This window comes from Odocoileus virginianus, chromosome 22 (assembly GCF_023699985.2).
Source record: "Odocoileus virginianus isolate 20LAN1187 ecotype Illinois chromosome 22, Ovbor_1.2, whole genome shotgun sequence".
NCBI classification, from domain to species: Eukaryota; Metazoa; Chordata; class Mammalia; order Artiodactyla; family Cervidae; genus Odocoileus; species Odocoileus virginianus.
In genome coordinates, this window is record NC_069695.1 from 25,624,628 (window position 1) to 25,648,766 (window position 24,139).

General features: G+C 40.1%; 1 protein-coding gene across 3 annotated transcripts in view; it reads right to left on the reverse strand.

Annotated features, from left to right (window-relative positions):
* Positions 1-24,139, reverse strand: part of OSBPL1A (oxysterol binding protein like 1A) — a 212,555-nt gene that overhangs the window by 161,759 nt on the left and 26,657 nt on the right. For all 3 annotated transcript variants that reach the window (XM_070452756.1, XM_070452754.1, XM_070452755.1), the window contains 3 exons: positions 7,107-7,218; positions 2,439-2,524; positions 1,186-1,330 (listed from right to left, as the gene is read on the reverse strand). In XM_070452756.1, the coding sequence (XP_070308857.1) occupies positions 1,186-1,330; positions 2,439-2,524; positions 7,107-7,218 (343 nt within the window). The remainder of the gene's footprint in view (positions 1-1,185; positions 1,331-2,438; positions 2,525-7,106; positions 7,219-24,139) is intronic.

Consider the following 24,139-nt stretch of genomic DNA (forward strand, 5'->3'; position numbering starts at 1 on the left):
CAGCGATGAAGTGCTGTCTAGCGCGCATAAGCTCAAGAAGCCTGTGACGTGCCTCCCAGATAGAATACGTGTTACAGGATCTTAGTTCAGGCTTGAGCTATGATGTTCCTGGTAGCAAGCTCAATATTAATCATCAATAATATACATTAAATAAGGAGCTTTTACACAGAGGCTCACATATTACAAGGTTACGTGTGATCTGTAGATGAAATGCTGTGACCAAAGGTTCATAGGAACCTCACTCTGTATTTCCCTTATGAGCAATGGTTCTGTATCCACTAATTCAGAGGTCCCAGCAACATTGTATTAATAGAACAAAACTACCACAAATAACAAGAACCTATTTTGGGGGGCTCCAAAATCACTGCAGATGGTGACTGCAGCCATGAAATTAAAAGACACTTACTCCTTGGAAGGAAAGTTATGACCAACCTAGATAGCATATTAAAAAGCAGAGACATTACTTTGCCAACAAAGGTCCATCTAGTCAAGGCTATGGTTTTTCCAATAGTCATGTATGGATGTGAGAGTTGGACTGTGAAGAAAGCTGAGTGCCAAAGAATTGATGCTTTTGAACTGTGGTGTTGGAGAAGACTCTTGAGAGTCCCTTGGACTGCAAGGAGATCCAACTAGTCCATCCTAAAGGAGATCAGTCCTGGGTGTTCTTGGAAGGACTGATGCTGAAGCTGAAACTCCAATACTTTGGCCACCTCATGCGAAGAGTTGACTCATTGGAAAAGACCCTGATGCTGGGAAGGATTGGGGGCAGGAGGAGAAAGGGATGACAGAGGATGAGATGGCTGGATGGCATCACCAACTCGATGGACATGAATTTGGGTAAGCTCCAGGAATTGGTGATGGACAGGGAGGCCTGGCGTGCTGCGATTCATGGGGTGGCAAAGAGTCGGACACGACTGAGCAACTGAACTGAACTGAACTGTATGTTTCCTCCCCTTGAGGGCAGGAATCAGATATTAAGTCATCTTTAGTGCCTCAGGTGAAATAGGCATTATTAAACATTTAGGTCTTAACTGGGAAGTAAATCAATAAATTTTTTCTTTTGTATAAATGACTTGACTTCAAAATTAAACAGTTTAACACAGGCTGGATACTAAAACGAAACGCTTTTTTTTTTTTTTAAATAACTTCAAAATGACCAACAATGGCTTTCACCCACATGCTTACCATTCTTGTTCTTCAGATTAGGGTCTGCTCCACTTTTTAGAAGCTTTAATGCACATTGTTTATGAGCCCGGTAAGCGGCACAATGCAAGGGTGTGTTGCCTAACTGATCCGAACAGTTAACATCAGGAGGATTTGGCCGGTTGAGCTAACAATTGAAGAAATGCAATGTGAATTATATGCCGAAGACAGACTTTCTCCCATAAAACCACATAACCGATAATTCAGGTGGACCCTCAGGCTCCTGAGCCTGGGCACAGCTGGGCTCCTTAGCATCTCGACTGTCAGTGGCTTCCTGCTCAGAAAAGCAGTAAAGCCACATCACCCTCCATGCTCTCCTCAAGCTGCCATGGGGCCTCAGGTCCACACTTCCCTGACAACAGACACCACACAACAGGCTGGGGCACTGGGATTCCACGAAGATCCACTCGCTCCTACCAGTCTTGCAATTCACACTCGTGACAACAGAATTGCAAACTGGTCTACCAAAGACAGCCATTCAGGAGAGTTAAAACCATAGATGTTAAATGTGTAAATGTTAAAGGTCTGCTGAATCTGCTGTTCCCGGCTGACTCCTTTAAAAACAATTCTTTACAGTCTCCATTTCAGGGAGTTTAAAAAACGTTTTAGGCCCCATACTTGGAAACCAGAGAAGCCTTTTCAAACAAGCTGAAATAACTTTAAGGCAAACAGCCATGCTTCAGTCTTGAATTTAGAACACATTCAGAGTTTTGTGTTTAATGAGACTATTTTCAGGGAATGGAAACTGAAAAGTAGGTCTCCTAAGGAGAAAAAAATAAAATGGGTAAAGTTTTTAGCCTGTTCAAACATGATATAAATATTTCAAAAATAATGTCCATTGTCTGTATGTTAATTTCTCGAAGCACAGCATACCTTTCAGAAGTAATTACTCATCAAAATTAGAGAAAGATATTCCTTTATAGGATTATATACATTACATGTCAATTTTAAATTGGCTTAATCATTAAAAAAAACTATCCTTACATTAAATGTTTAAATTGAAAAAATTTAGGTTTTCAGTACAAAGTGCGGAAGTAAATCAGAGAAAAACACCATCATGTAAAATGAATCCTGCTTAAAGTATCACCAGACTGTGTTTTTAGATACTTAAAGACTTTTGTTCTATTACTTTGATCTCGCGTATTTTGGTCCCACAGTTTGACTACATTAGGAACTCAACATTAGATAGAAAATTTCCCGCAGCATAAAGAAATAACACTTTTTTTTTTTTTTACCAGAGCTGTAAGTTCTGCTGTTCTGCCTTCTCTTGCTGCTGCTAAAAGTAATTCTTCAAGCTTTCTTTGTTGAGTTCTTTCTACAGCTGCAAAAGGAAAAGTACATATTACTCTACTTCTAGGCTGGATCCTATTAGCAAATTTATCACAGAGACGTATAAAGAATAAAGGGATCATGGTGAGAAAAGTCACAATGTTTTGAATTGTAGTTCAAATGCTGTGAGACTTCATTATTATTCTCACTACCTTAGACTTCAGATTACAGAGCTGAACTTCCCTCACGTTCAGATGAATTTATGTTTTCAATTCAGAGGTCTTTAAGTATGTTACTCACTACAATACCCATCACAGATAATTATGAATTATTTTTTTATGCTGAAATATTATTATACATATGTGCCTTGGAAAGGCAGATTAAGTGGGGAGAGGCGCTCATATCTTCCAGAACTTTAGAATGTGAAAAGTAATAAGAAATAGTGTTAATAAGAAGACGTTGTTGTTGTTCAGTCGCTAAATCATGTCCAAGTCTTTGCAACCTCATGGACTGCACCAAGCCAGGCTTCCCTGTCCTTCACTGTCTCCTGGAGTTTGCTCATACTCATGTCCACTAAGACATACAAACCATATAAATATATTTAGGTTTATATATAAAGTACATATTTCTTATAAGAATATTTTATGTCCTTAAAAAATACTATAGCATTTACTACATGCCAAATACCTTTCAAAACACTTAAAAAATATTAACTCACTAAATCTGTGTAGCTACTCTTTGAAGCATTACTATTTTCCCCATTTTATAGCTGAAGAAACTGAGGCAGAAACTTAACCTACGGAACTTAACCTAAGTCACAGTCGGGACATGGAGGAGCTGGGACTTGAACTTGGGCAGGTGGGTTTCCGAGTACCCGCTTTTACCGTTACTCTGTGCTGCTCATACTTGCAGGGAATGGGAGCACTCTGATTTAAAAGAGTGGAATATGTAATAAGGTCTCATCTCTACTATATCTGAGTTCTGATTTGGCTTGCAGAAAAGAAGCAATTTCATAGAAAGGTTAGCAATAATCCCCCCTAAAATATGTGTATAATGTCCTGTGCAAAGGCTGCAGGGGAGGAATATAAAAGTTTCGCAGGTCTTCCTAAGAAATAATGAACATTTATTAATAGTTAGTAATTACTATGCACTAACAGTTGTTCAAGACACTATGCATGCCCTTGCATTTCAACTACAGGAAACACAAAGCTTGAATACCGGAATAGCTGGAGCCAGTAGCTTCGTCTAAAGAGCTAACATTATTATACACCAGCATCTTCTATCCTCACATTTTAATTTCTACGCCCACATCCCCTCCCTTTCCATCTTGGAGGAAGGCTGCCAAGCCTCCACACAGGCTCCCAGTACTGCCTTCTTTTGCTGGAATGCATGCTCTTCAGCCTTTCCTCTCAATGGCTGTATGGCCACCGGTCTGTGAGCTTTTGAGAACAGTCCCTAGCCTTCCCTACATACCTCTGCTACTGCATGTAGTTCCCAGAGCTGCACTTTATCCCCACAGTCATTCCTGGAGTCAGGTACCTGTTCTTACTCTTCTGTGCATCCTAGGCACTTATAACAGTATGACACAGTGCATGTTCAGCCAGTAAACAGTCTCTGAATAATCAAACAATGCTTAATAATGATCATTCTAGACTTTAAGGAAGGGTCGTTATGCTCCCCTACGATTTCCCTCTAGATTGCCTAGGCTCATAAATGAAGGAAAACAGGATCTGGAGTTGAAAACTCGGCTTATGTTCCTGTCCTATATTCATTCTGGACACCGAAAAAAAGACTGTTGGTCCAGCCAATAAAACAAGTACTCCAGTTTAAGGGACTTAAAGTTTCTAGAGTGCCAGTAATATTCTACTCCTTGATGTGGGTGCTGTTTACGTGGATATGTTCCCTTGTGAAAACAGCAAGCCATACATTATTAATGTGTACTTTTATACATTTTATACCTCAAGAAATCTTTTTAAAGCCAACACTCTACCCCCCAAATAATCTGTCCTTTAAATTTTAAATGTTATATGACTGTAAACTAGTTCTTTTCAATCAGAATTCATAGTTAGGGAAGACCACAAAGATCATGAAGCCTAACTCCATCCCGACAAGACACTCACATACACGCCCAGGGTAGGTTAAACAGCATTACACCTGAAATGCAGGTGAGAAACTAGCAAATATACTTCATTAACAAAAGAAAATCACCACTTTGCAATTTCTATAGTAATGAGTGATTCGGGCAAGAATTATCAGTGAATACTAAAATCATCAATTTGAAGTTTGTCGGTAATCAGGATACTTACCATGGTCTCAATTTTTCTTCCCAAGGATTATTTACTAATTACAAAAGTGGGACTATGTACTAAGTACCTTTACAGTGTACCACTAGTGATCAGAGATAATTTCACCAATAGTGGGACAAAATGACATCATGTACCTAAAATGATGCATTGACATAAAGCATACAACCTCATTCTATTCCAACTACAACCCATGCCAAAAACGGATAGCTTAAATCTAATTATATGAGAAGAGAAAAGCCCAAATTGAGGGGCACTCTACAACAGTAATATTATGATATTGATGTTACATCTCATGAAGTTGATCATTATATAAGGAAATATCCTTGTTCTTAAGAGATACATACTGAAGTATTTAGAGCTAAAGTATCATGTCTGTAAATTACTCCCTCACAGTGTAGGGAAAAAATTAAAATAAGTAACATTAAATAATATAAACCAGATGTAGCAAAATGTTAATAACTGGTGACTAAGTGCAGATGTACAAGTGTTTGTTGTACACTTGAAACCTTCCTTGAAGGTTAGATATTTCTCAAAATAAAAAAAGTCAAATGATAAGAAGAGGATACTAGAGTCCTCTCTAGTGCCTGAGAAGTTGTAATCTATCCTCTCCTAGGATTAGAAGTGTTTGGGAAGCTCACTACCTTTTAAGGCAACCCAGGCCACTATTACAATAGACTGGACCCAAAGATAAACTCCCTGGCACTCCATTAACTAGATCATCAACTGGCCCTGGTCGGCCTCAAATAAGAATATCCGTCTTCCAATGTAACAGCTCTTGAGGTACTTGAGTATGATTGTTGTGTCTACTGAAGTCTGTCCTTCTGGGGTGAAACATTTCTTGTCTCTACATGCATTACCCTATGATAGTGTTTCTGGTCTACCTGTGGTCTTGGTGGGTTGTGGATGCACTCCCTGTAGTCTGACCCATTTATCATGCTCTCCACAAATGATATCACACCTGGCTAAAGGAATCAGAGCAAAATCTCTCAATTTCTACTTCCACTTCCCCAGCCAGGATCATACTGTAGCTGATAAATCATAGAGCCCATAAGTCAACCAAACTCTTGGCCTTAACACAGCTTGGTTGTGAGGGTGTGAGGTCAGGTGCTTAGAGCATGTCTTTACAACAAGCCCCATTAACTGTCAACTTGTCACGCAAGCCCAGTATCCCAGTCCATCAGGAGACCATCAGTTCTGGATTCTCATCTTATTACAAACAAAATGACAGGACAGTCATTACAAACACTCATTACAAACAAAGACAGTACTCATCCTCCCAATCAGATCATGATTTACTAAATGGCAGGGATCACATCTAGCATGTTCAATCGCCGCCAAAATCACATAATACCGAGCCTTATAGAAGATGCTATGTGTTGATTTCTTTATTAAAAATGAAAGGGTTCATTTTAAAATCAAGAGCAAGTAGAAATACTGATCTAAAAAGTGTCTGACAAGCAGACATAATTAGAGGAACAGGGAGATTTTAGGTTTCAAGGCCAACTGGGAAGCAATAAGAAGCAAGACTGTGCTTACATAGATAAAAATACTATAATAAATAAGTAAATGCCCTTCAAATAAAACATTATCATGCCCTCCTCTGAACTGCAAAGGAAAGAAACAAAGGATGTGTGTGAAACTGCAACTTAAAATTCAACACCTTTATTTATAAGGGAGTAAATAAGAAATTTTCCCTTCTCTCCTACAGAAATACTACCCAAAAATAATTACAGTCAAAGCCCTGGATATCTGGGTAACAATCCTAACAAATGAAGCTTCCTGATGTAAGCATTGAAATATTTTTGTCTTAAACTATTTTTAGAGAAATCCCTCCTATGTCTTCTTAAATGTAATTGAATCTTTGAAGTTCATCCAGCAATGAAGCTGATCCATGAAGACGTTACTGGCCATCGTGCTACAATGATGCCCTCAGGATAACAACGGCCAGAGTGCTCTCTGCCAGAATCACGTGACTCCCAGGAGCCACACACCTAGAGTTTCCCTGCTCTGGGCTCCTGTATTCCTTCATTATCACACTTCTGCAGCCTTTCAGCTGTACCCTCTCATGTCTCTAATTTTTACTTTTAATTATGCTGGAGACTGAATTTTTTAAACTTGCCATAATGTTATATAAAGTAAAAATTCAAAAGCCCTGAGGAAGCTCTCAGACAGTTTCACATCCAATCAATGACTCTCAAATTACACTATCTTTAGAGCACAGGCTCAGGCACCTATTTTGGCATCTCAGAAACCATCTTCTACTTATATCCTGGGCTGTGGCTATAATGAAGATAAGTGCTGTTTAGAGTAAGATCCGTAATATTTTACCTTCAAGCATGTTTCTGATTTCTTTGTCATGAGTGACCTCCTTTGCTGTCTGGCCATTCCCATTAACAGTAGTAGTATCAGCGTTGTACTCTAAAAGAAGCATTACCAACTCCTGAAACAGCAGAGAAATTATTTTTAGCTATTATTAAACTAAAACTTTATTATAGCCCTTTTTCAAAATTCTAATTACTACTGAATGTTTACAATAGAAACAATGACTATGTAGGAATCTTTAACATCTTTCAGCTCTGTTTAAATGCCTACTAAGTAAGCATCATAAACGGAATACTCTACAGTTCAACTAATTGTGATAACTGATGACTGCCTACACAGTTGCCAATCTCCAATTAACAGAGACAACTTCTGTAATTGATTTTTAAAGTAAATTATCTGGTTGTTTTACCAAATTGATTCATGTGGTCACGCTAAATATGAGTTTAAAAAGCCATTACTTAAAGTAGTAATTTAAATTAGATAATTAGAGCAGACAATACATTCATTTAACATTATTCCAAGACCTGTTGAAAAAAAATTCTTCAGCAGACTTAGATCTTTTAAAAATTAATTTTAATGTTTATAAGAAACAAGACACAATTTTCTGAAGTGATATAGACTGATGGGATACAACACTAACAAAGGAATGGGTTATAATGAAGGAAATGACCTCCTGAAGTCAATTTTCAACAGAGTACAAACAGATGGAATATAAACTACATCATTCATATTTACTCTTAAGTGGCTAACAGCTCTCTTAGGAATTTCAAACTAATCAGTCCAGTATCACTGGTTCGGTTATATAACTTAAGACAGTATAGGTGGATGAGAGTGCAAGAGATTTACAGGAAACTATTAGAGATTTGATGTTTAATTTCACTAGGGTGTGTAGCACTCAGGCAGGGGATGTGGTAACACTTGCTTTTTAGTTCTACAAGAAGACAGGATGAAACACAGTGCTACCCTAACCTCGAGGATGACAGTACACTGATACCCATAGGAAATGATATTCTGTGTCATTGCATGTTATATTTTCCTATGAGTTTCATTTTTCCACTGGGCCACACAATTTTCACCATTCTTTAAAAAGAATTTTTTGTAGTTAAAAAAAAAAAACCCTTAAATATACATCCAAACACAGACAGGAAGAAGAAAACAAAATACTCATTGTCCTGGTCACTCCATGACCACCATAAACATTTTGGTAGGTTTCTTTCTAATCATTTTTCCCATGCATAAGTTTGAGATTTTTCAAAAAAATATAATTTTATCTGTGTGACATAATTAAGTTATATCCCACTTGCCTAATATATCATTTTCTAGGCTATTACAGTGTTCATGAACATACTTTTCACTAAATGTTATTCTATAAAATCTACCACCACATTTTACAAACAGAAAAATTGCTAAGCAGTCTAATATGTTAGTAAATTCTTATAAAATATCTTAGCATTTCCTATCTTTTTAAAGGAAAGATTTTGGGAGAAGTGTTTTCATGCTTCATGCAAAGAGTTCATATTAGTAAAGAAAAGTAGAACATGGAATGACAGAAAATATTTATAAATCATATCTGAAAAGGAAACCACATGCAGAATATATAAAGAACTTTTTACAACAATAAAAAGATAATCCAATTAAAAAATGGGCAAAGATAAAATGAACAATCAGAAAAGGAAATTAAGAAAAATGATTCCATTTACAATGGCATCGAAAAGAATAAAATGCTTTGACGTAAACTTAAGCATGGAGATGAAAGATCTGTACACTAAAACTACTAAATATAGCTGAAAGAACTTAAAGAAGACATAACTAAGCAAGAAGACATCTAGGAGTCATGAATGGGAAGACAATACTGTTGAGATATGAACACTACCCAAAGCAATCCACAGATTCAACGCAATCCCTATCAAATCCCAATGTTTTTTTGTCCAGAAACAGAAAATCCCACCCTAAAATTCACATGGAATCTCAAGAGACTCCAAATCACCAAAACAATACTGAAAAAGAACAAAGTTGGAGATCTCACACTTCCAGACTTCAAAATTTACCTCCAAACTGATCAAAGTAATCAAGACGGCACTATAATGGCATACAGACAGACATACAGACCAATGGAAGAGCACAGAGCGCCCAGAAATAAACTCACATGTGTTCAAATGATTTCTGACAAGGGTGCCAAAACCATTCAAAGGGAAAAGGACAGTCTCTTCAACAAAGAGTGCTGGGAAAAACTGGATACTCACATGTGAAAAAATAAAACTGGACCCACATACTTTACACCACATACAAAAATTAACAGAAAATGGATGAAAGACTTAGTGGAAAACTTAAAAACTCTTAGAAGAAAACATAAGAGGAAGCTACATGACATTAGATTTAGAAATGATTTTTTGGATACAACGCCAAAAACATAGGTTAAAAAAAAGAAATAAACTGGACTAAATCAAAATAAAACAATTTCTACAACTAATAGCACTATCAAGAGTATGAAAAGGCAATCCAGAGTGGGAGAAAATATTTGAAAATCATGTATCTGATCTAGGATTTATATCTAGAGTATGTAAATAACTCCTAAAACTCAACACCAACAAATCAATCAATTTTAAAAACAAGCAAAGAATCTGAAAAGGTCACAATACTGTATGATTCCAACTACAGGACAATCGAGAAAAGACAGAACTATGGAGACAACAGGAAGATCAGTGGTTGCCAGGGGCTGGCGTAGGAGGAGGGATGAACAAGGGGAGCATGGAGGATTTTTAGGGCAGTGAAAACACTGTAGTGACAGACACATTTCATTACATTTTTCTCGTTGCACATACAGGAAGAGTGAACCCTAGAGTACAGTACGGACTTTGCGTGGCTGCGGTGTGCTAGTGCAGGGTCATAACTTGCTTTAAGGGAAAAAAGTAGAAGGACCACACTGGTGAGGAAGGTTGATAATGGGATGCATGTGTGTGACCACAATATACGTGAGAAATCTGTATCTTCCTCTCAATCTTGCTGTGAGCCTGAAACTACTCTACAAATCTGTCTTTAAAATTAAAGAAATAAATAAATATATGGGCAATGGATTCAATAGATTATTTCTCCAAACAAACATGGCCAATAAGTATATGAACAGATGCTCAATAAATCATCATGGAAATGCAAATCAAAACCAAATGAGATACCATTTCACGACCTTTAGGATGCCTAAAATTAAGACAGACAACAACAAGTGTGATGAGGATGTAGAGAAATTGAAACCTTCACATGAGGCCAGTGGGAATGTAAAATGGCATAGCTGCTTTGGAAATCAGTTTCGCAGCTCTGCAAAATATTCAACAAAGAAATACCATGTGGTGTGGCGATTCTACTCCTAGATACACACACAAATGAAAATATATGTCCATGACAAAAATCTTGTACATGAATGTTCAAAGAATATTCATAATATCCAAAATTGGACAACCCAAATGTCCATCAGCTGATGGCTGGGTAAATAAAATGTTATATCCACACAATGGAAAGCTGTGCTTAGTCGCTCAGTTATGTCCGACTCTTTGCAAACCCTGGACTATAGCCCGCCAGGCTCCTCTGTCCATGGAGATTCTCCAGGCAAAGAATACTGGAGTGGGTTGCCATGACCTCCTCCAGGGGATGTTGCCATGACCTCCTCCAGGGGATGTTCCCAACTCAGGGATCGAACACAGGTCTCCTGCATTGCAGGCGGATTCTTTACCAGCTGACCTAGCAGGGGAACCCTTAGAATGGAATATTATGTGGCAACAAAAAATGAAGTACTGATATACATTATAATCATGAATGAGCCTTGAAAACATTATGCTGAATAAAAGAAGCCAGTCACAGAAAGCCATGTACTATATGCTTCCATTAATGTGAAATGTCTAGAATTCGTAAATCCAGAGAGACAGTAGATTAGTGGTTGCCAGAGCCTGGGGAGAAGGGGTAACAGGGCATTACAGCTCATAAGTACAAGATTTCTTTTTGGGGTAATCCAAATGTTCTAAAATTGATATGTGTTGATGGTTGCACATGTCTGTCAACATACCTGAATCACTGAATTGTATATGGGTGACCTGTAAAATACATGAAATAGGTCACAATCAAGTACCTAAAGAAAGAGAGCAGAGATTCTTCAAGCCAGGTACCACATGGCACATTCAAGTCAATGAATGTTATTTCTCAACACACCTCATCTAATTGTTTTATACAATCTCTGCAACTGCACCAGTATTCTAGTAATTAATTATCCCAATTTTCAAGAAAGTATAAGAACTAATGTGGTAGACTTCCTGTTTGGGGAAATTAAAATGAAGGAAGTCTTGTTCAGGCTTCAGAGGCAGAAGAGCAGACCTCTGACCTTGCTTCTGACCAGCCTGAGCAGTGCCCATGTTCTGTACCTCCCAAAAGCACAGTTAGTCAGGCAGCAATTTCTTTTTTAATTTTAATTTATTTGACTGCACCAGGTCTTAGTTGCAGCACGTGGGATCAAGTTCCCTGACCAGGGATCAAACCCAGACCTCCTGCATTGGAAGCATGGAGCCTTAGCCACTGGACTACCAGGGAAGTCCCCGGGCTGCATTTTAAATAAGAAAGGTAGTGGGTCTTGGAACTCTTGAGTCCCTGGAGGCATGCCAACAGGGGTTTAATGATATCCTGTGACTCACAATTTAGTTCAGTCGTTCAGTCACATCCGGCTCTTTGCGACCCGATGGACTGCAGCACACTAGGCTTCCCTGTCCATCACCAACTTCCGGAGCTTGCTCAAACTCATGTCCATTGAGTCGGTGATGCCATCCAACCATCTCATCCTCCGTCATCCCTTTCTCCTGCCATCAATCTTTCCCAGTACCACGGTCTTTTCCAATGAGTTGGTTCTTTGCATCAATGGCCAAAGTACTCAAGTTTCAGCTTCAGCTTCAGTCCTTCCAATGAACACCAGGACTGATCTCCTTTAGGATGGACTGGTTGGATCTTCTGGCAGTCCAAGGGACTCTCAAGAGTCTTCTCCAACACCACAGTTCAAAAGCATCAATTCTTTCACACTCAGCTTTCTTTACATTCCAACTCTCACATCCATACATGACTACTGGAAAAACCACAGACTTGATTAGATGGACCTTTGTCAGCAAAGTAACATCTCTGCTTTTTAATATGCTGTCTAGGTTGGTCCTAGCTTTTCTTCCAAAGAGCAACCATCTTTTAATTTCATGGCTGCAGTCACCATCGACAGTGATTTTTGAACCCAAAAAATTAAAATCTGTTACCGTTTCCATTGTTTCCCATCTATTTGCCATGAACTGATGGGACCAGATGCCATAATCTTAGTTTTTTGAATGCTGAACTTCAAATCAACTTTTCACTCTCCTCTTTCACTTTCAAGAGGCTCTTTAATTCTTCTTCACTTTTGGCCATTAAGTGTGGTGTCATCTGCATATCTGAGGTTATTGATATTTCTCCCAGCAATCTTGATTCCAGCTTGTGCTTCATCGAGCCCAGCATTTCAAATGATGTACTCTGCATGTAAGTTAAATAAACAGGGTGACAATATACAGCCTTGACGTGCTCCTTTCCCAATTTGGAACCAGTCTGTTGTTCCATGTTCAATTCTAACTGTTCCTTCTTGACCTGCATACAGATTTCTCAGGAGGCAGGTCAGGTGGTCTGGTATTCCCATCTCTTGGAAGAATTTTCCACATTTTGTTGTGATCCACACAAAGGCTTTGGCATAGTCAATAAAGAAGAAGTAGATTTCTCCTGGAACTCCCTTGCTTTTTCGATGATCCAACAGATGTTGCCAATTTGATCTCTGGTTCCTCTGCCTTTTCTAAATCCAGCTTGAACATCTGCAAGTTCACAGTTCATGTACTGTTGAAGCCTGGCTTGGAGAATTTTGAGCATTACTTTGTTAGCATGTAAGATGACTGGAACTGTGCAGTAGTTTGAACATTCCTTGGCATTGACTTTCTTTGGGATTGGAATGAAAGCTGACCTTTTTCCAGTCTTGTGGCTACTGATGAGCTTTCCAGATTTGCTGGCGTATTGATTGCAGCACTTTAACAGCATCATCTTAACTCACAAGATAAAACAAACAGCGTTGTAAAAAGGTTACAGTAAAACCATAGCTGCATTTTTGCATGCAAATTGATGATAATATCAATTTGTGGCCTGGGATTATAAACGGGAACCCCGGAAACTGTAACTTGAAGTCTCACCTGTGAAGTGGAAACACTGCTCAAGACCTTTTCCCAATTAGGACTCCAGATTGCTGTTTCTCAGGACTCCCTAGCATGCAGTTCAAGCCTGGATGTGGGTTGGCCCAATTTGGTGATGCAAGTGCTGTTATTCTACTCTGTTGTTTCTATTTCTCTTTTCTTTTAATGACTGTATATTTAAATTAAGATATATAATCCTCTATTAAATACTGAAATTGGTTATTTGTGTGTAATGAGTGGTTTCTTTTGTTAATCACTCCTTCAAACCTGAAACAAAAGTAAAACTTTTGTCTGGAGAAACAGACATAGAGAACAGACCTATGGATGACACGGGGGATGGTGGTGGGTAAGAGGGGAGAAGGAGGAGAGGGTGAGATGAATGGAGAGAGTAACACGGAAACTTACATTACCATATGTCACATAGACAGCCAATGGGAATTAGCTGTATGCCTCAGGGAACTCAAACAGGGGCCTGTGACAATCTAGAGGGGTGACAGGGAGGGAGTTTTGGGAGGGAGGGTACACGGGTGTACCTATGGCTGATTCTTGTTGATGTATAACAGAAAACCACAAAAATGTGCAAAGTAATTATCCTTCAATTAAAAAAATAAAGTGGAAAAAAAAACTACTTCCCTGGTGGTCCAGCAGCTAAGATGCTACACTCGCAAAGCCGGGGATCCAGGTTTAATCACTGGTCAGGAAACAAGATCCCACATGTTACAACTAAGTACCACACACTGTGACGAAGATCCCTCATTCCACAACTAAGACCCAGCACAGCCAAATTAATTACTTAATTTTAAAACATTTTCTTTTTAAAAACAATTAATGTGGAGCCAGACTGATATAAATCCCCAAAAAGGAGTGAACTATATAAAATGGGCAGAAGAAATTGTATGCACAAAGATAGACAGTTACCTTTAAGAAAACAGAATATGCTTCAATTATGTGAAAGTAGGCTACGGGGGGAATCAAGACAATGCAGAGGGTGGGAGCTGCTGCAATCTCCAGGGTTTGGGAAGGGAAGCGACACCTTTGAAAGGGTTCAGAGGAATGATATCAGACTGCAAGTTACAAAGAACACCTGACCCCCCCTGTGAAAAAGACAGAGCAAACATTCCGAGTGTGGTCCCCAGACCTGCAGTAGCTGCACGAACCATGAAACTGGCTGAAGTGCAAGTTCTTAAGCCCTTCTCAGACCCACTGAATCAGAAATGCCAGGGATAACGCCCAGAAATTTCTGGGTTAAGAAGCCCTCCAGGTAAGGAACTCAAGTGCTCAGGCAGAGTCATCAGAAGAGGTTTTTATTTAAATCACTATTAGAAAAAAGAAGGCAGCTGAAGAGACCAGTAGTTGGATTCTACTGCAGGGATGGGAATGAAACACCCCAAACAGAGAGGTCACCAGTGATTTTTAGTATCTCAGTGGGTAGAGGAAGTTTTAATTTTCTTCAAGGGTCTGCTGTAGTATTCTTATATTTAAGGAAAAGAAGTTTTTAAGGCAAACTGCTCCTCCTACGCCAAAACTAAAGACCACCCTGCCCTCGAACACTATGTGTGCTCAGCTGTGTCCGACTCCCCACGACTCCATGGACTGCAGCCCGCCAGGCTCCTCTGTCCACGGGATTTTCCACCAAGAATACTCGAGTGGGTTGCCGTTTCCTCCTCCAAGGGATCTTCCCTACCCAGGAACTGAACCCACATCTCTTTCATCTCCTGCACTGGACCTAACATTTTGTACAGATAGCAAAAGATTAGCTGACATCTTCTTCATCCCTCAGGATCTAGAATTTCTAATATAGTCCTGAGCAGTCCCTGATGCTTTTTCACAAAATTCCAGCTCCAACCACTGTTCCCTAAAAAGTTTTCCTTGTGTCAACTGAATATGTGGTTCTCTTCTGCATGGTCTGCCAACTCTCCACACTCTTTAATTATTCAGTTAACATACTTAAGCTCTTACACTGTACAAGGCCCTCCACACGTCAGGGAAAACATATTTGGATAATGAATGCTGAAGGAATCCGAGAAAGAGAAAGTGCTGACGAAAATCAGAGCTGAGATTAGGATACTGACTGGGAAATTGCTGGACAGGGTGTAATTATGAGATTGGGGGAAAAAAAGAAAAGGCACTGGGAAACGGCAGTCCAGGTAAAAAGCAATGAGCATGTTCTCAAGCAGTCAGTAAAAAAGAGAATTTAAAGTGACACGTACTTCAATGACCAACACAAATACTGCATAAAGAACTTGTGTGAAGGAAGAGACATCCCATGTCAGAAACGTGAAATTCCAGAGCCCTGAGCAGTGAGGAGCCCAAACACACAGCAAAGACAGAAGACCTGGATGTCTGGAAAGAAGTATGAGGTCAAGATAGATTTCCAAATAATCCCCCAGGAGAAATAATGAAGACTTAAGGATAGATGGGTTTCTTAGGGGGACGGTTTCAAGAGGAAAGAGAAGAATGATTTTAAAAAATCAGAGGAACACCTAAAATGAAAAGTAAGGAAAATGAGCAAACACAAACAGGTAGGAACCAGAAGAGCAAACAAGGATGCAGCAAGAGAAACGGACTTCACAGAGCCTTTTCCCAGAGTGGTGATCAACTTTGTGAGAGCACAGCTCTGGAAAATACGGGACAAAACCTTAAAAACAGTGAATCACTGAGGCTTCCTTGGGGGTCCAGTGGTTAAGACTTCCTTCCAACACAGGGAGATAGGGTTCGATCCCTGATCAGGGAACTAGATCCCACACACCACAACTCAGAGTTCGCATGTTGCAACTAAGACCCAGTACAGCCAAGTAATTAAATTAAAAAAAATTTTTTTTTAAGAGTCAAAGGAAAATGCTATAAGTAAGATAAAGAATGCCTTTAATGACCTCAGTAGACATCAGAGCATAGTTGAGAAAACAATCAGTAAATCTGAAGACAGGTCAACAGAAATTAGTCAAACACTAAGAGAAAAAAAAAATGGCATGGAGGGAGGAAGAGGTAGAAAAAGGGGAAAAGAGAGAAAACAGAGAACTGAGCACCCGTGTCTGTGGCCAGTATTCATTTAACAAATGTATAGTAAGTTACTGAAGAATCTGCATCAAGTAGTACTTTCTGAATCTAGCAAAAAAGAATAAAAAGGAGAAAAAGATGAGGAAAGCAGCATCTGCTACCATTTGCCCTGGTAACTCCAGGGCAATCTGCCTTCTGAAATGCTATATCCTGTTAACTATTTCCATAACTCTCTGCAGGTCAGCCCTCTCAACCCTCAACCCTCTGAACTCACTCATTCATTACCTAACTACAGCCACCTGATTTCTGATGTTTAAGTGCCACCTCCAGGCCTCTACTGTTTTGGGGGCCTATCCCCACTGCTACCAGTGAAGCAGATCTGCAGAGCTATTTCCTTTTTCTTGGTGGCATGCAGGATTTTAGCAGTTCCCCAACCAGGGATGGAACCCACGCCCCGTGCAGTGGAAGCACGGAGTCTTAACCACTGGATCACCAGGAAAGTTCCTTGCAACGCCATTTCCTAAAGGCAGTTCTTGGATCTCGAAGGACATAGAAACAGCTTCTGAGTGGTGCTGGCGCCTTTTCTGCCTATGATTTCTCAGTGTTTTGGTAGATGATGTATCTCCAGGCCCTCCTAGGGCACAAAACTATCTGGTATGATCCATATTCAACTCAGCATGCCTGCTTATTTAAAACCTCCTTCAATTATCTGCCATGGCATTTCTGGCATTTTGACCCCTATAATGGGGGCCACTGCTTTGTTCATGCTGCTAGGAAACTTCCAGATACACCTCAACTTGTACCATCAAAAGAAATCAACAATGGTCAGAAACCAAAGACAGATGCTCCAATAAAAGTCATGATACCTTGTCCAGTCTTTGGACCTGATTTAATTTCAGACTTAGAACCATGTTATTGAAGGAGAGGCCAGACCCTGGAAGGGAGGATTCTGCAGCCCCAAAGCAAATATTAAGTCATGAATCTCTCAGACCATCCCCTAAGGGACCAATGACCATTTACTCAAGTAACTGTACACCAGGGAAATGGGAAAACCCAAACATTTCACAAGTTACTAAGTATAAGATGCAAGAGACTCAGCATTATCTGGTCCCTCTGTTAGACAGAAGGCACACAGAGGAGTGAGATAATAAAAGACACCTGGGCCAGGTCTGCTTCAGAGTGCATGCACTGAGTTACAGACACATCCAGAGGATACTCTCCTAGTCCCTAAATGCGTAATTGGAGCAGACATGTGAAGTTGTTGGCGAACGCTCACATCCCTTCCTTGGTCTACAGCGTAAAAAAGCCACATGGAAGGCTCTAAGTCTGCCCTGCCCCATATCCCGGCCAGGATTAACAAAAACCAATATCTCACTCAGGGAGGATGACAGAAACTAGTGCCACCCTTAAAAACCCGAGCAGGGCTGATGGTCCCCACATGCTTCCATTTAACTCACCACTCTGTCACTGCGAAACCAGAAGGAAAGTGGAGGATGGCAGTGGACTCCCACAAACTCAACCAAACAGCCCCAGTTCTAGCCACTCTGCCAGATGCTGCATCTTTGCTGGAGCTGGTTAACACTACCTAAGTACGCAGTACACAGCAACTGATCTGGCAAATATATTCCTCTCTAGCCTCATTAAGAAAAAAAGACAGAAGACAGTGTATTCACACAGACAACAGCACACATATACACTGTTCTGCCTCAGAACCATCTGGGCATCCTGCAGAAATCACCCTGGTCCACTTCACCAATGATGTCCTGGTAGTAAAATCAGATGAGCAAGAAGGAGAATGCTGAAGGCCCTAATAAGATACATGTGCTACAAAGGGTGGGCATTCTTATGATTCAGGGGCTTTTTTTGTGTCAGTAAATTCTCAGGGCTTCAATGGTATGGGTGATGTCAGGACACTGCCCCCAAAGTGATGAACTTGCACTTCCATCTTGCACTTCCTGAAACAAAGGAGGAAGCACAACGCCTGGCTGTTCTTCGGGTTCGGGGACAGCATATCCCACATCTAGCAGTAACACTCTGATTCCTGTGCCAGATGAGAGAGGAGACCTGAACATTCGGCTCCTGTGTCAAAAGACCAGGAGGCAACAAGAGTCACCACCTTAGCAGAGGTAAGTAACTTGAACATCAGAAGAAAGGAGGACTCTACACAACAGAAACACAGGACCACAGTTCATGTGCAGACGATACACTGAAGTGTCTCCTGGTGTTTCCTTGTCCAACTTTGACAGTAAATGGACAACTGTAACAACCCCAGTCTAAGAAGGCATAGTATCCAAGGATTGGGATCCAGGCTTGGGGGCCTGAGCCCCACCACCAGGTAAGCCCCAAAAACCAGATCTGCTAGCTGAGGGGAGGGGGATTCTAGAGCAGATAGTACAAAAGGGAGAAGAAGATTCAGTTGAGGCCCCAAAGCTGATTACAGCAACAGGAGCTCCCTACGGTCAGCTGAGGCAGCCCTCGTGGGAGCATCAGCTTGACCCCAGCCTCTGCTCACCCCTCCTTCCATAGGTGTGACGCTTAGCACTCCGATAAACCTGTTGCACACTAACCTCCATCTCCCTTCTCAGAGGCTCAACCTACAAGAAATAGCAATGTTTATACCTATATTTTAGGGATGTCATGTTCTGGTAAATACAACAATACACGTCAAGTTGTCTGGACAGGGCTCAACTCACAGAAGACACTCAATATATAAGCATGAGAAAGCACATCCTAAGGAACAAGACAGATAAGCTTATGTAGACGCCAGGATTATCTGTATCCTCTAGATTCCAGGTGAGAGACACAAAATACCTGAGATAGAACACAGGAAGCCTTGATTTTTACACAGACTCAGCTCCAGTAGAAGATAGTAAGTGGAAAAAAAGTCCATACCACAATACAATTATTAACTGTATTCCTATATTCAGCTGATTATAGAAGATGTAAAAACCCCAGAAATAGAACTGTATTTGAAAAATAAACAAATGCTAAATACATCTTAAAATCCTGAATTAATTTTTATTAAAGAACAGTAGAGGTCGCTAATGGACCAAGAAAAGCCTACCAGGTTCCTTATAAAATTTTGGAAGCTGCATTTTATATATTTGAAAGGATAAGAATTTAAAGTGCTTTGTAACAAACCACATCCCTTTTCAACTCCTCATTCTATTTATTAAATCGCCACCCAATCATATTTTAAACTATCTTCATGGTAAAAGATCACAGCAGAAGAGGATAATTTGATTCCTTTCATGAGTACAATTAGAAATTAAACTTTTTCAAAATTTAATCACGCTTAGATATTGAGCACATAAATTTTTAATGTTTCATCCGTGGCACAACCATTTAGCTTCAGCTTAATCTTATTTTCTAACACAAGTGATAACATCATGTGTATGCTAATGTTCAAATCAAACTAAGGCCTAATTTAGCATGGTCTTATGTTCCAAGTTCAAGAAAATAGTCAAATATGCAAAGAAGCCAGCACAGATCAATGAACTGATTGGATCTAGGTAATTATACAGATGGTAATTATGCAGTAAGACTGGTGCTTGTAGAGGATACAAAATAAGTGGAATATATAAATTCCTTGGGAGCACGATTAATACAATCTAGTGGTAGAATTAAGACACAACAACTAAGATACCATGTAAAAGATGAATGACAATTCTATAATATTCTCAGGAAATCTGGAAAATAACAGCTTCCTTCTCATTGCAAGAAGTCAGGAAAGAATTTAAGGAAACAACGTTTGAGCTACACTTTCAAGAACAGGTAGACATGGGTCATGTAGAAATAGATGGCCAAGAACTCTCCCAGGTGCGCAGAGAAGAATGAGAAGGGCAGGGCTACGAAGGAAAACAGCAAGCAGTTCACATATGAGTCAGGAAAATTAAAGTATCTGCAGCTCACTTTTTAACCTCCCCCCTCCTCTGACCTCAGAGTCAAGCACAGCAATTAACCCACTACCTTAATTTTTTTTTCAGTATAATGGGTATTTTTATTCATTAAAGACTCCATATCTGGTCCACAAATATCAACATATGAACAAATAGACCAAATAGTGTGGAATGTACTAATTCAAACATGCTGAGCACACACTTACTGGGTTGATTAATAATTTATATGAAAATCAGTTAAGTCTAATCATAATAATTAAAAGTATAAAACCATATAATAAGCTAATTTTTAACTTGTGATATATGCACATAAATCTTCCAATTATGGGGATTACAAAACTACCTTTATGGAGTATGTTAGACAATGGTTAATAATCAGAACAAACAAGAAATGCACTCTATGTCATAGTTAATTTACCAGATCATTGAAATTTTTTAAAAAGTACCAGGAAAAAGAGGTGAAGTAAATTTTGGCTATAGTGGCATGGAGAACAGTGAATTATCGTCCTGAAAAATAGGGACAAAATTGGACAAAATTAGAAAACTACTCATTTCATGGGGCGAGGCATCGACTAAAGCAGGGGCCCCCAAACTCTGGGATCTAATGCCTGATGATCTGAGGTGGGGTGATATAATAATAATGGAAGTAAAGTGCACAATAAATGTAATGCACTTAAATCATCATCAAATCACAACTACCGGCCCCCGGTCCTTGAAAAACTGTCTTCCATGAAACTGGTCCCTAGTTCCAAAAAGGTTGGGGATCACTGGATTAAAGAAACAAATTGAGAGGCACGCTCAACAACTTCAGGTAAGAACAACAGGAGTCTTTAACCTAGCCATAGACTATGGTCATACCCCAACTCCCATTTCCCAAGAAATCTGACCAGGCCAGGGCTGGCCATGAAAATCAGTAGCTCTGCCACAGGGAAATGATTTGGAGCAAAAGGGCAAGAGGTTTTGTCAGTCAAAGTAGCAAATTCAGTAGGAAACAAATGGAAAAACCCACATCACAAGGCTCCTTTTCCCATGAAAGTGTATCACCTTCTGAGTCTGTTTCCACAAACCCAGCAGCTGAAAACACCATAAATTTATCACTTAATAGTTCCGTATTTCAGAAGTTCAAAATGGGCCTTCCCGAGCTAGAATCAAGGCGTCAGCAAGGCTACCGTCCTTTCAGAGGTTCTGGCGGAGAACTCACTGCCTTGCTTTTCTAGCTTCTAGAGGTTGCCCATGTTCCTTGGTCCCCTTCCTCCATCTTCCAAGCCAGAATCACTGTATCTCTCTGCCCATTCTCTCCTCGGCCCCTCTCCTTCTCCTTCTGACCCTTCTGCCTCCCTCTCACTTTTAAGGGCCTCTGTGGTTACTGGGCCCACCAGATAATCCAGAACAACTTTCCTATTTTAAGGTCTGCTGATGAGCAACCTCAATTCCATCTGCAGCTTTGACTTCCCGTCGCCATGTAACCCAGCACACCCACAGGCTTCAGGAACTAGGATGAGCACATCTCTGGAAGGCTGTACTATGCCTACCACCCAGGGCAAACGGCAAAATAGCCTGGAAGTGAGAGAACCGACGAAGGACGAGGTAAGCCACCCACACGCTCCTGGCTGAGAGTGCGGGGGCCACAGGAGAAGGCCCTGCACAAGGCAACAGCAGAGGGAGAAGTGAGAAACGGCTTAAGGCTGACCGCGCTCTCCAAACACCCGCGGACCCCGTCAGCAGAGGGCAGAAGCCTCACGGGACTGAGCACTCGGGTAAAACCTCCACCCGAACACTGGCTGAGCGCTAGGCTACGCAGAGGCAGGGGGTGAAGTCTAGGAAATTTAGTCCATTGAGGCTGTTACAACAAAACCACCACAGACTGGATGGCTTAAATATGATTGATTTCTCAGTTTCGGAGGCTGGGAAGACCAAGATGAAGGCACAAACAGAGCTGGTGGCTGGTGCAAGCCTATTTGTTGGTTCACAGACAACCTCTTCTCACTTTGTACAGACTCAGCAGAAGGGGCACAAGAACCCTCTGGGGTCTCTCTTGTAAGAGAACTGATTCCCTTCACAAAAGGTCTACCATCATGACTTAATCACCTCCCAACTCTGAATTATTGGATGTCTGTGTCCCCCTGAGACACAGCCTGGTATGGGGTCGCTAGGGGTTGTTAAGAATCGGGACACGACTGAGTGACTTTTCACTTTTCATTTTCATGCACTGGAGAAGGAAATGGCACCCCACTCCAGTGTTCTTGCCTGGAGAATCCTAGGGACGCGGGAGCCTGGTGGGCTGCCGTCTACGGGGTCACACAGAGTCGGACACGACTGAAGCGACTTAGCAGCAGCAGCAGCAGCAGTCACCATCTGCAGTGATTTTGGAAACCAAGAAAATAAAGTCTGTCACTATTTCCATTGTTTCCTCATCTATTTGCCATGAAGTGATAGGACCCGATGCCATGATCTTCATTTTTTTAAATGCTGAATTTTAAGCCAGCTTTTTCACTCTCCCCTTTCACTTTCATCAAGAGGCTTTTTAGTTCCTCTTTGCTTTCTGCCATAAGGGAGGTGTTATCTGCATATGTTGCATTTAGCAGATAGAAAGTATAAAGCTGCTGTTATATGTCCAACAAGTTTAATATCCAGAGGGATAAAATGATACACTAAAGAATATTTGTATAAAACAAGAGCAGGCAATAAAGGAGAAACAAAGGAACAAAAAACTTAAGGCATATAGAAAAAGAATACAATATAGAAAATGTAAGTCCAAAGTTATTAATGATTAAATGTGAATAGACTAAACAAAGGTCCATATCATCAAAGCTATGGTTTTTTCAGTAGTCATGTACAGATGTGAGAGGTGGACCATAAAGAAGGCTGAGTGCCAAAGAACTGATGCTTTCAAACTGTAGTGCTGGAGAAAATTCTTTAAGGGTCTCTTGAACAGCAAGGAGATCAAACCAGTCAATCCTAAAAGAATTCAACCCCGAATTCTTCACTGGAAGGACTGATGCTGAAGCTCCAATACTTTTTGGCCATCTGACATAAAAAGCTGACTCAATGGAAAAGACCCTGATGCTGGGAAAGATTGAGGGCAGGTAGAGAAGCGGGCAACAGAGGATGAGATGGTTCGATGGCATCACTGACTCAATGGACATGAGTTTGAGCAAGCTCCAGGAGATAGTAAAGGACAGGGAAGCCTAGCAAGTTGCAGTCCATGGGGGTCTCAAAGAGTTGGACAGGACTGAGCGACTGAACAACAAGCTAAACACTACATCAAAAAGGAGAAATTTTCAGAAGACAAAAACACAAAACTGAGTTATATCCTGCCAACAACAGACATGGTAGGTTCAAAGATACAAAGATGTTGAAAGTAAAAGAAGGGAGAAAAAACATAACTAGTAACTGTAAGAGCACTGGAGTGGCTACAGTAACATAAAACAAAAGTAACTTTATGGTAAGAAATATTACTGAAGGCAAAGAAAGACATAAATAATGATAAGTTTAATACATCATGAAGGTATGAATATCCCATATAACATATCCCACATAATCCCACTGTAAATGGATGCACCTAACAGAGCCACAAAATTCATGAAGCAAAACCTGACAAAATTAAAAACACACAATTCAAGAATTACAGTTGCAGGCATCAATACCTCACATTCTCAGTATCTGATAAAACAAATCAGTTAAGGATAAGAGATTTGAACAGTCCTACCAGTAATTTAACCTAATGTGCATTTATAGAATCCTCTGCCTCAAAGCAGACGTTTTTTCAAGCACTCAAGGAACACTCTCCAGCACACATCAAATGCTATACTGTAAAATAATTCCTAATAAATTTTAAAAGAATTTAAAATACATTCTTCAAAAAATAATTTAGAGTAAGTTATCTGATAAGGGAAGTTAAATTAGAAATTAACAATAGAAA